This window comes from Prunus persica, chromosome G1 (assembly GCF_000346465.2).
Source record: "Prunus persica cultivar Lovell chromosome G1, Prunus_persica_NCBIv2, whole genome shotgun sequence".
Classification (NCBI taxonomy): Eukaryota; Viridiplantae; Streptophyta; class Magnoliopsida; order Rosales; family Rosaceae; genus Prunus; species Prunus persica.
This window is the reverse complement of record NC_034009.1, coordinates 36488077-36499695: the sequence shown is the minus strand read 5'-3', so window position 1 is coordinate 36499695 and position 11619 is coordinate 36488077. Positions and strand designations below refer to the sequence as shown.

The window sequence follows — 11619 nt, the reverse complement described above, 5'->3', positions numbered from 1 at the left end:
CCAGAAATTTGACAACAGTGCTTCATAGCTCAGTGTAGAGCACCCGTTAGTAAGCGGGAGGTCTTGAGTTCACTCTCAATGAAAGCAATTTATTTTTTGGTTTTTGGATAACTCAGTTTTCTTGCTGTGTATATAATCCACCAGGCAATATCGTTTTCCCCACGCAAAACGTTTTTTCCTGATCCGCCAAAAAACCCACAAATAAAAAAGGGTTTTACATAAACCCCAGCCAGCCCCTCTCTTCCCTCTCTCTCTCTGAAACCCTCCCAAAAGTTTCTTTTGCTCTCTGCAAGTCTCGCTACTCCATCTGCAAACATGTCGACCAAAGGCCCTGCTCTCTTCTCGAACATTGGCAAGAAAGCCACAGGTCTCTCTCTTTCTCTCTCTCAGTCTTTGTTCAGTGGATTTTGAATTTCTTTTTGAATTTTTACTTTATTTTTCTTACGGGTCTGTTATTTGTTTCTTCGATTTGCAGACTTGCTTAACAAGGACTATAGCACTGACCAGAAGATCAACATCACCACTAACACTGAGACTGGAGTTGTAAGCTCGTCCCCATTCACTCATATGATCCCATCTCTTGTTTTCCAAAATAACAATTTCAACTGTTCTTGTGATTTTTGGTTTTCCAATGATTGTTCAGTTTGCTCTCTGTTATGTTATGTTGTGTTTTTCAATTTAAACAATCAGTTGTGTGTTGGTTGGATTTTCTTTTCAATTGTTTCTTTATCTTTTGTAATGGGCAAATCTTTCTTGAGTCACTACACAGTGGATTGGAGTGCAGCAATTGGATTTTCACAGTTGCATACTTTGCTTTTTCCCCCTCTATCTTCTTCCAAGAATAAAAGTGCAGTATCTTGAAATATATATGTAAAATATTATGGGCTGTGGTTCTTGAAGTTATAAGTTTCAAGTCACGCAACTCGTAAATAGCTGCTTAGTGCTTCACTGCCTTGCTTATGAATTCAGCAGGGATGCGTTTCTTATCATGGCTGCTTCTTTCCATTATTGATTGCTTTATGTGCTTTTCTTCAAGGCTTAAAGCAGTTGGATATGATAAATTTATCTCTTTTATTTCAGACCCTCAACTCTGGTTTGGTGAAGAAAGGAGGTCTCTCTTGTGGGGATGTAGCAGCACAATACAAATACAAGAACGCTGCACTTAATGTCAAAGCTGATACAGAATCAAATGTAGTCACTGGCCTTCCATTTCCCTTCCGAATTTCGAATTATGATAATATCTAACGCTAGTCTCTTTGTCGAGCAGGTCTCAACAATGCTTACGATCACAGACATCCTGCCTTCTACAAAAACCATTGCTTCAGTAAAACTCCCTGATTACAAATCTGGCAAGGTATTAACTTTTCTTAGCCTGTGAAGTGCGCTTGAATTTACAATTATCACTGCAACTGATAGCCATTTATATATATTGCAGTTGGAAGTACAGTATCTTCATGAACATGCATCTTTTACAACAGCTGTTGGTCTGAACGGTTCCCCTGCTGTTGACGTTTCGGCAACCCTTGGTACCCCTAGCATTGCTTTTGGAGCAGAAGCTAGTTACTTGACAAGTTCCAGAGTGTTTGCAAAGTATAATGCTGGCGTCAGCTTGACAAAACAAAATTCCTCTGCTTCAGTAATTCTGTAAGTTCGTCATTTGTAGACGTTCTGAAATGATAGAGAATTTCTTCTTATTTATATGTACGACAGAAGGTTATGGTGAGGGTGCTTTTGTTGTGCAGTTAGTAATTGTTTTCTGTTTATTTTGAAGGGCTGACAAAGGAGACTCGCTAAGGGGGTCGTACTTGCATCATCTAAGTAAGCTGAATGGAGGAGCTGTTGTGGGAGAGGTAAACAGAAGGTTCTCCACAAATGAGAACACATTGACAGTGGGATGTTCATATGTGGTTGACCCTGAAACTGTGGTGAAGGCAAGGCTCAACAACCATGGCAATCTTGGGGCTCTTTTACAGCACCAGCTCACCCCAAAATCTTCTTTAACAATCTGCGGTGCCTTTGACACCAAGGCGTTAGAGAAGAACCCGAAGTTTGGCTTGGCACTCTCCCTCAAGCCTTGAGCAGATATATTGATTCAACAACAGAGATATGCAATAGATTAATTACACACAACCTTATTGATTTTTTTCTGGTGTGGTTCAAATGAGAACATCTAATTACATTTGTTATAGGTATTGTTATCCCTTTGAATCTTGGTTTTGACAGAAATGTGGGAAGCTTGAGCTTATATGTTTATGTTTGCAATAGGCACTTTGTGTTTTGACAATTAAACTTTTTCATCTCTACGCCGTTTCTCTCTTTCAACTTGCTTCCAAATTTCTATAGCATGCTCTGAGAAGTATGACATGCGTTTTCTTCCCTCCCTGCAATTTTCTCAACGATCGACAAATATTTTTCTCTTAGACATCACCGATTGGTGCAGAGGAGTTTGACAAGTCGTTTTGCTTATAATATTCAAGGCAGTTACTGTTGCAATTTTCAATCCTGATGACAATTGTTCTGAAAGCAACAGAAAATATATTATAAACCAATAGGTGGCCTGCCATTCTAATTCTTTTTTCACTCGGATTTCAATGGCGTATTTTAGAGTTTGCCTGAGAAGAATTGCTGTATTGAAAATCAATTTCACAATCAGTATCGAAATGAAGTGTTGGATAATTTCTTTCTTCTTTTCTTGTTGCATGTCGATGTAGAATTTTGTACCATTTAATAAAAAAATCCTCAAATTCCTGTAGTATAAGGGTTTTCTTCATTATTGACTTCGGATGTTAACTAACCCGTTAATTTAGTATCGTCTTAATATAATAAGAAATTGTTCTAAGTTCAATAGCAAACACAGAAAAGCCAACTCCTAGATTCACATGAAATAAACAAAGAAAAAAAAAAGTTGCAAGTAGCAGTAAATAAGGATTTTAAGTGAACCCAAAAAATAAAATTCTAACCTCTAAACAGATCTCCATTTATATATGTACAGAAACACAATACAACAGGATAATAAAGAAAACAACATGGGTATTAATTTATCAATTCGGGAAGACCATAGAATAATAGAAGTCACACGCAGAAATTGAGACCTCAGCTCAGACGAACTGAATCAGACCGAAGCATATAACTCTGGCACAAAGGAAAACCACCTGAAGCCACAGCTCCATTTATCAGGCAGTGAAGGGCATTTGGGCAGCCAATGCCAAGTCCTCCTTGAAACCTTGAAATACAGAACCTCCGGCCATGTGTAGCAGCAAACACAGATGAAACCCCGATGCCAAAAGCAATAGAGATGCTCGTAGTTATGGAAACAAACAGACATCAATTTTCTGCACATCATTTCTGGCAAGCTCTCCACCTCAACCCAATTCATTCCTTCACCCAATTCCCAGAGTTTCATGCTCCTTGAAATCCCATTCCTGCCAACTCCACCAATCAAATACAGCTTTCCGTCTCCTCCATCGCTGACTAGCCGAACAAACATGAGCTCTCTAGGCAACTCAGTGTTGGGTCTCTCCCACTTACCGCTTTCCAAAACAAAGCACGCTACAGAGAATGGCTCCGGGGTCACAAAATACAATGACCCTTTATAGTAAACAGCTTGATGATGATAATTGTCACTGAGAATTGGCTTGAAACCATTGAATTTTCGCCAAAATTGAACCTTTGAATCATAAACAAAAGTGTTTTTGGTACGAGACCCAGAAGAGACCATGAAAAGACTGTACCCAACAGGCGTGGAAACCAAAGAAAACAGCTCAAAAGCAAAAGGATAAGCAGGGAATCCGATCACTCTTGAAGACTTGGTCAAAAGATTGAAGACAAGAAACGAATTGGAGAGGGAGAAACAGAGCAACCCATTGGAGGTAGAGAGCAGAGAGGCTTGCCCTGCAGCGCAGGGCAGCAAGGCAGAGAGAGACAGAGCAAAGTTGCGCCAAGCACCAAGAGCAGAGTCATAGAAAGCGAAGTGGTTGTAACACTGAGGGTGAGAAAGCAAGAGGAAAGAAGAGAAGGATGAAGAAGAGGAGTGCTTGGAGATGAAAGAGGGAGAGAATAACAGAGACTTGAAGTGCTTACAAGTCGATCTCAGATTCATGAAGTTTTTGAGAGGTAGAAAAGAGAGAATACGCTCAAGGAGTTCCTGTGGTAGCTTGCTCCATAATCCGGCGTCCATCTCCGGTGGGCTCATTGGAGACTTGGAGATGGTGATGGGTTGGTCATTTGGGTTTGCCTGAGATCGAAGGCTGTTTGCTCTGATGCGTTGTCCTTTCATCTGAAACAGGGCATTTGGGACTTCAGAGAGAGACTACATATACTTGAAGCTACAGGCTGATGATAAATACGAAGTGATAAAAAGCATGGACTGTTGACCAAATAAATAAAAAGCATTGACTTACGCTCTAATTAATTGTTTATTTATTTATAATCCACAGATAATCTAGTGTTAGCTTATTAATTATCCCCACGTCTCACTTAAGATCTTACATCGCCTTTTTTGTTTTGTATTTTTTTGGGGTAGGGCTGATCGTTTTGAGTTGGAAAAAGGAAAAAGGCCTGTTCACCCAAAAAATAGGAAAAAAGGCATGTGTCTCCTAGTTTCATTGGGAGACAAACCCCAATAATAATAATAATAATAAAATTATAGAAGTCCTTAACCCACAAGGAAAGAAGACCGCAATATAAACACATTCAGTCATCGATTCACCACTATGATTGTTGTTGGCTTTCGTAAGTAGTTCAATTCGACGTCTTTTTTTTTCTGCACCTGCATCCTTTTTTCTTCACCCGATTCTTATTCTGTCGCCATAGAAGATGAAGATGAAGCGAAAGAGAGAGCCAGTAAGCTTTCTTACTGTGGAACCCCAGTGCTGCCCCGAGGCCGTTCAGTTGTGGGGGAATGCTCATAATACAAGGCGTCAACAATCTAATTTGACTGAAAAGGCAAGAAAGCACCTCTCTGCCATGGGCTGGAAGTTTTGGTACACACTGCTTAAGCATGGCAAGACTGAGTTGCGTTACGAGTCTCCAACCGGAAAACTCTACAACTCGCTACGAACGGCTTGCAAAGCCTACATGGAATCCCAAGGTGGAGGAGGAGGGTTTTCAGAAAGCATTGGTTTGAATTCCGTGGGGTGCTCTTCTAGTAAGGTTACACCGCAGTCATCAATGAAAAGATTACAAAAGAGAAAAGTCGATGAATCATTTAAAATTGATGATCAAAGTCCCAAGCCAAAACGAGGTAAGATTCTTGCGGATTTGAAAAGACTAAGAGATCAGAAGAAAGCTAGTAGTCAGCAGGATGATATATCCACTGTGTGTCAAGATGATGATCAGAGTGATGATATATGTACCGTGTGTCATTATGGGGGTGAGCTGATCCTGTGTGATAAGTGTCCCTCTGCATTCCATACTAGTTGTCTTGGGTTGAAGGAACTGGCAGATGGCGATTGGTTATGCCCATCATGTTGTTGTGGGATGTGCGGGCATGGAAAATTTGAAGAAGGCAGCAGTGAAAAGCCTAAGGATGATATGGATAATAGTATGCTGATATGCAACCAATGTGAGCATAAATATCACATTGGGTGCCTGAAGAATGCAGGGGTTGTGAAATTGAAATGGGATTCTAAGGGAAATTGGTTTTGCAGCAGAAATTGTGAAGACATATTTTTGAGCCTCAACGAGATTTTGGGAAAACCGATTCTGGTGGGTCCTGACAATCTTACTTGGACATTGTTGAAGCCATCTTCCTCTCATTCTGATATGGAGGACTTCACACAAAATTACAGAAAACTCAATTTGGCTCTGAGTGTGATGCATGAGTGTTTTGAGCCTTCTAGGGACCCTTACACCAAAAGGGACATTGTTGAGGATATTATTTTCAACAGAGAGTCAGAGCTGAGCCGCTTGAATTTCAAAAGGTTTTACACAATTGTTTTGGAGAGAGATGAGGAATTGATTAGTGTGGCCACTGTAAGGATCTACACGGAGGTTGCAGAAGTACCTCTTGTTGCCACTAGGTTCCATTATCGTAGACTCGGAATGTGCGGTATTTTGATGAAGGAGCTTGAGAAACAGCTCATGAAGATGGGAGTTGGGAGGTTGACTTTGCCTTCTGCTCGAAGCGCACTCCATACATGGACCACTTCATTTGGGTTTTCAAAAATGAAGGCGGATGAGAGGTTGCAGTTTCTGAGTTATACTTTATTGGATTTCCAGGGTACTATCATGTGCCATAAACTCTTGAGACATAGCGATACTGGCGGATCGACCAGTGCCAACTCTACAGTAACTCAGGCAGAAGACAAACAGCTAGAGACTGGAGCTTTAGACCATGATCACAAGTTTTTGATTGATGATGTTGATAGCATGTTGTTGGACATTAACGACCCAGGTTTCTTATCATGGCACATGGGTTTAGGCTGATTCCAGAATCTTATAAGGGTAGGTACAATTTTTGACACAGTTCTTTAAGTAATATCACATATCAACTTGTATTTTGTTCAGAATTGAGTTCCCATGAATCATCAGTTTTTTTGTCTTTTTAACTCATCAGTGTACCAATTTTTCCATCAATTTTGCTCTTGATTTTACATTAAATGAGTTTACATTTACATGCATATGCAGGCAGCAAAAACATAAAATGTAAGGATTATTATTGTGCCTATTAAGTAAAGCCTTTTGGATCTTAAAGCAAAACAGAAAACTCCAGGCTATGACAAAGATGCTTTACCTAGCAGAAATGAGGGTCAGATTCTAGAATATAACAACAGTGCATGCTAGTCACTCCAATTATCCTCGTCCTTGGGTCCTTCATCCTGCAATTCCATAAATGTATAAGATAGAAGCCACTTGCCAACTAATAAGGTTAGTTACACAAAATCCATGAAATCATCAGGTGTACCACCTCATCGGAAACTGATCTGGATGGCGACCAGACTAGAATTTGTCTATCATTGCCACCGGTGTACAATTCCTACGATGAAAGACATGAATTAAAATTCATCCAGGAATGGAAATCATGACTTCGTCAATATGGCACACCAAGTGAGAGAATTCAGTCGTGTTCTGTAAACCAAGAGTGTGAATCCATTTTTGCCTTTATTGTTGAGTATATGCTAGTAAGTCAATTCTATCAGATCATTTCATAATATGTAAGGTTTACATGATTGCATTATCACCTGTAGCCAAGTTCTACATCTTCTTCTTTTTTTGTCGGAAACTCCAAATAAGTTTTACAGGTGCATTTATTAATAATCCATAGATAGCAGGATGAACTCACTAAATAGATTAATTGAAGACAAACTTCAGCATGCTTTGTAATTCATAAATCTGATCTTAGAACAGTTGGAAAAGGGTTTTACAACTCCCACTAATTGGCATGGAAGTTTGGAAGGACTGAATGAAAAATTCACTGCGAATTTTAGTTTTAAAAAGCATTGTTTGGACAAGCATAAAGAAAAAGCCTAAATATTTTTTGAAGAGGATTAAGCTTGTACCTGATCCTGCAAACTAAACCAGCAACAGTTCACATGTTCATAGTGACCACGAAATGTCAGGGATGTTTTACCTGACCACATATTGAATGCCTGGAAAAATCCAGAAGTCAAACTTTGAAGAAAGAAGAAATCAGTGTATTTTAATTTAAAATATTCAAACCTACAAAATGAATGCATTACCTTCACAGCTGTCATGCATGGTACAAAAACAAGAGCCAAATTCTGACTTGTGGCTAACTGTATGGGCTTGCTGGTTTGCAGACGCACAGTTTCAAAGTTCACCAAAGTATTGCAGCCAGATTCTACATCCCACAACCTTAATCTTGAATCAGAACCTGAAATTCAAAAGCTTGATCAATGATATAGGCATTTTTATACTGATTTTTCTGTTGTAATTTACACTGTATCAGTCGATTAAAAAAACATCTAAACAGGAGAAAAGGAAGAACCCAATCACACTACACTGATTTATGCACGACAGAAATGATTCAAACATTTAAAAGAAAACAAAGGTGAGAACCCCAAGGCATACATTTAAAATGCGATAATTCCATGAAAATTTCATCACCTCACCAGATTCAAGTACATTTGTTAATTTGTAATAATTTTTAAGGTTGCAACTGTGGCTTGGCAGTCATATTTAAAACAGTAAAGAATGAACCTAAACCACTGTAGTTATTCTAAAATTAATTCCATTAAAGTGATTGGAATATAGGTAGCCAAATTCAGTGGATTCAATCTTAAGTATAACAAAATTCCAAAACTAAAACAACTCAACCTGCACTTAAGAGATACATGCCGTCTTCAGTAACTTTTAGCCCAGTAACAGCACCATAATGAGCAGTCGCACGATCCTGACTAGACAACATCCCTGGATGTAATCTTTGCTTCAGAGATCCCTTTACTGGAATTTTACCGACAGGTGATTGCTTTGCATTCATGAGTTTCGTTTGTGGTGTCCGTGCTTTTGCAAATGAACTTTGACTTGCTGACAAGGACTTAGCTGTTGAACCCTGAGTGGGACAAAAAACCAAATATTATCAGTAGAAGGGTAACTGTCGACATAATAACTTTCTAAAGTTTAATTTGCACTCTCTCTCACTAATTACAAGCTTCAATTACAAACATCAACAATAATGTAATGACATTAAAAAAGGAAAAACATAAAGGAATTAAGGACTTATGCAAGAAAAGAATCACACAAATATACACGCTGTCGATAGTGTATATCTCATCATATTTTTAGTTGATCCATGAGAACACCAACACATTTAGCTGTGTTCATATTGAATAAAATGGAGAAAATAACGTAAATGGAATATTAAAAAAGTACATAAAAACTGCATACAATGCCAAATGGTACATGCTCCATTAAGCCACCAAGGTAACAAAGAGGAAATAGAATTCCCGAAAGACATATGTAGAATCATTTCAGATAGTTAGTGGTATATGCTAAGTATAACTGTAAAAGAAACACTATAAACATAAAAGTTCACAAAGTAAGTGAGTGATATGTTGAAAACATATGCTTTGGTGCAGCAAAGAAAAGAAGAAAACCTTAATCGTGGCAGAGCGTTTCAAGATGGGTGGACGTCTCCCAAGCTGAGACTGGGACTGATCTAAAACAAGAAAACATCCAGCACGTCTAATGTCCCAAAAACGTATTGCACCGTCACATCCACCTGTAACCAAAACCCACTCACTAGAAGTAGACCATTCCACCGTCATTACACCATCTGCCATCATGAAAAGAAATATACACTTATGACCCTCTAAATGCACGAAACTTTTCTTCTAGGGTATAAGTTCAACCAAATTAAGGAAAGTAAAAACAATTATACCTTTTTACATACAAAGTAGAGAACCCAAAAGAAGAATGTCAATTTAACAAGAGTTGAAACCTAGCTTTAAGATACTATGGCTCAAGAACTGTAATTTATGCTGAGCTCCTAGAACTGCATTCTACGAACTCACCAACATGATGTATTCTAGATTGCTTGCTGCCCCTTCCACATGTCAGACCAGCCTACTATACAGGGCAGCACTATAAGCAGGGTTCACCCAAATATGTATATATATATATATTGGAAAACCAAGTACTCAAAATCATCAAAAGAAGCGTGTTGTGATCGTCCAGCCAAACTATAGAAAACCCTTCCTTACATTTTGCCAATTTCTCAGACCATTTTGCAAATGCTTATGTGTTGACACAAGTAAGATATGAAGTTGGAATTTTGAAAACACTGATTCAGCAGAAGAAAAGGAAAGAAAAACTAAAAACAAAAAGAAGATGAATTGTGTGTATTAAGCACATACCACGGTGACCAGACAAGGTGTGAGCAAAAGCTCCAGAGGCAATATCACAGAGACGAACTTGAACATCTTCAGTCCCAGCAGCAATGAGCATGTGCGAAGTTGCCAAGGGGGACATGGCAGTCCTATAAACCTTTCCAGGCATTTTAAAGTCCATCACCACCTGCGTCGTATTCGTATCCCAAACATTAATGTGATGGTCATACGAACCCGTCACAAATAGTCCCGTGTCCACCGGATACCATATGGCCGAGGACACCGCATACTTGTGCCCCTGCTCGTGCTGCTTATCCACCATGAACAAGCACTTGTGCTTTCTGATGACGCCGCCTCCTTCATAATCAGTCCCGTGCTGAATATCAAACACCGCCGCTGAAGCATCCGAAGCACCGGATAACAAGTACCGGCCCTCAGTCAAATCAACCTAAGCAACAAGACGCTTCATTTTCATTGCTATGTCGATTTATGCAAGCAAAATGCGAGCCATGGTAGAAGAAAGGGAGTGTTTGGGTACCTGGAGAGAGTTGACGGAGCCTCGGTGAGGGGAGACGATGTCTTTGCGGTTCGACAGTTGGAGCGTTTGGATCCGATTTGACTTAATCCGATTCGAGAACGAATTTGGGCGAAGCTTGCCCGCTTCTCTGTCTCCGATTTCCCGCCACATTTTCGGAGCATCTTCTTCAAGCAAAGCTAAACTTGCACACTTCTCACTCCCAAAATTCCCAGACAGAAACTAGACAGATTTCTCTCTCTCTCTCTCTCTCTCTCTCTCTCTCTCAATCTTTGCCTGATTTTCCTCCTGATCGACTCTCTCTCTCAATCTTTGCCTGATTTTCCTCCTGATCGACTCGGACGGACTCGGATAGATTACTGAGCGGGTTCGGGTTCGGGTTGCGTCAAAATCATATCCACAATCTACAAGACTACAACTCAAGTTTATGGACATTGGACATGGATTCCTGGATAAGCAAAAGATCTGCCCTTATTAATTCATCAAGAATTTTAGGGAGACTTTGAAAAACGTAAAAGGAGAGAGAAATTAAAAAAAAAAAAGTTAAAATGAACAAAATTGCTCTTATTTATTTTTAAATTTTCTAATAAATTCTTTACATTTGCATATTTTTGATTTGAACGTTAGAGATTTTTTTGTCTTTTTCAAAAAAGCTTCGTCTTTTCTCAAAAGTGAGTTTTTTTTATGGCTGAAATTTAAATTTACTAGAATTTCTATAGTGAGGGTCTAGGCCTTAAGTGAGGGGCACTATTTTTTAACCATTAGATTAAATTAGTTAGCCATTCAATCAATTAAATTAATCTAATCTAACAATTAAAAAATAAAACGTCATCTAAGAATCATTTATTAGACCATCACGATAGAATGACTCATTAATTCATACAAGGGATAAGAAAAAGTAAGAATTGTAAGAAAAAGATCTCTCTGATAATGGGTTGAACCCTCGGAGACTCAGAGGCCCCATAAAAGTCATTGGCAAACTAACATATGACATTGGTTCGGCCCAATATGACTGTATTTTGGACTGAGGCCTAACATGACTTGACCCAGTCCAGAAGAAAGTCCTTATCAAGCCAGAAATTCCAAAAGTAGCACCCTTTCCATCTGCTTTAAATTGATGCATTTATATTTATGGGGTTTAGACATACGGCATATGGTTTTAGTAATCTACCTCAAATATAATATGTTATAGTGGCGCATTTCTAATTAACTTATAAGTGAACCGCTAAGTTTGGTTGTTAGAAAAGGGTTGTCATTTTTTTATGCACATAATTATTCATTTCATGTCATGTTTTT

The 11619-nt window shown here is 38.9% G+C and overlaps 3 protein-coding genes across 4 annotated transcripts; 1 reads left to right on the top strand and 2 right to left on the bottom strand.

Annotated features, from left to right (window-relative positions):
- LOC18788665 (mitochondrial outer membrane protein porin 2) lies at nucleotides 143-2208 on the top strand. Its single transcript, XM_007227403.2, has 6 exons — nucleotides 143-367; nucleotides 476-543; nucleotides 1081-1191; nucleotides 1268-1354; nucleotides 1436-1644; nucleotides 1772-2208. Exons 1-6 carry the CDS (start codon nucleotides 316-318, stop codon nucleotides 2076-2078), a joined length of 834 nt encoding a protein of 277 aa, XP_007227465.1. The 5' UTR covers nucleotides 143-315; the 3' UTR covers nucleotides 2079-2208.
- LOC18792832 (F-box/kelch-repeat protein At5g43190) lies at nucleotides 3113-4276 on the bottom strand. Its single transcript, XM_007222093.2, has one exon. It carries the CDS (start codon nucleotides 4274-4276, stop codon nucleotides 3113-3115), a length of 1164 nt encoding a protein of 387 aa, XP_007222155.2.
- On the bottom strand, nucleotides 4167-10808 carry LOC18791595 (DNA excision repair protein ERCC-8). Of its 2 annotated transcripts, XM_020554041.1 has the most exons (9): nucleotides 10327-10808; nucleotides 9816-10236; nucleotides 9057-9235; nucleotides 8278-8512; nucleotides 7680-7834; nucleotides 7500-7589; nucleotides 6908-6976; nucleotides 6734-6818; nucleotides 4167-4276 (listed from the first exon to the last, which is right to left on the bottom strand). In XM_020554041.1, the coding sequence occupies exons 1-8, from the start codon at nucleotides 10474-10476 to the stop codon at nucleotides 6780-6782; spliced, it is 1338 nt and encodes a 445-aa protein (XP_020409630.1). In that variant the 5' UTR covers nucleotides 10477-10808; the 3' UTR covers nucleotides 4167-4276; nucleotides 6734-6779. The 2 variants fall into 2 exon arrangements, with proteins under 2 accessions (XP_020409630.1, XP_020409629.1); XM_020554040.1 differs by lacking the exon at nucleotides 4167-4276 and having other exon boundaries at nucleotides 6532-6818.

Excerpts from the sequence above, each read along its gene's own strand:
- LOC18788665 (XM_007227403.2), top strand. The coding sequence starts at position 316 with ATGTCGACCAAAGGCCCTGCTCTCTTCTCGAACATTGGCAAGAAAGCC. Across the intron at positions 368-475 it reads CATTGGCAAGAAAGCCACAG|ACTTGCTTAACAAGGACTAT; the intron begins GTCTCTCTCTTT and ends TTCGATTTGCAG. Across the intron at positions 544-1,080 it reads CTAACACTGAGACTGGAGTT|ACCCTCAACTCTGGTTTGGT; the intron begins GTAAGCTCGTCC and ends CTTTTATTTCAG.
- LOC18792832 (XM_007222093.2), bottom strand. The coding sequence starts at position 4,276 with ATGAAAGGACAACGCATCAGAGCAAACAGCCTTCGATCTCAGGCAAAC.
- LOC18791595 (XM_020554041.1), bottom strand. The coding sequence starts at position 10,476 with ATGTGGCGGGAAATCGGAGACAGAGAAGCGGGCAAGCTTCGCCCAAAT. Across the intron at positions 9,236-9,815 it reads CACCTTGTCTGGTCACCGTG|ATGGTGTAATGACGGTGGAA; the intron begins GTATGTGCTTAA and ends TCATGATGGCAG. Across the intron at positions 8,513-9,056 it reads AACGCTCTGCCACGATTAAG|GGTTCAACAGCTAAGTCCTT; the intron begins GTTTTCTTCTTT and ends TGTCCCACTCAG.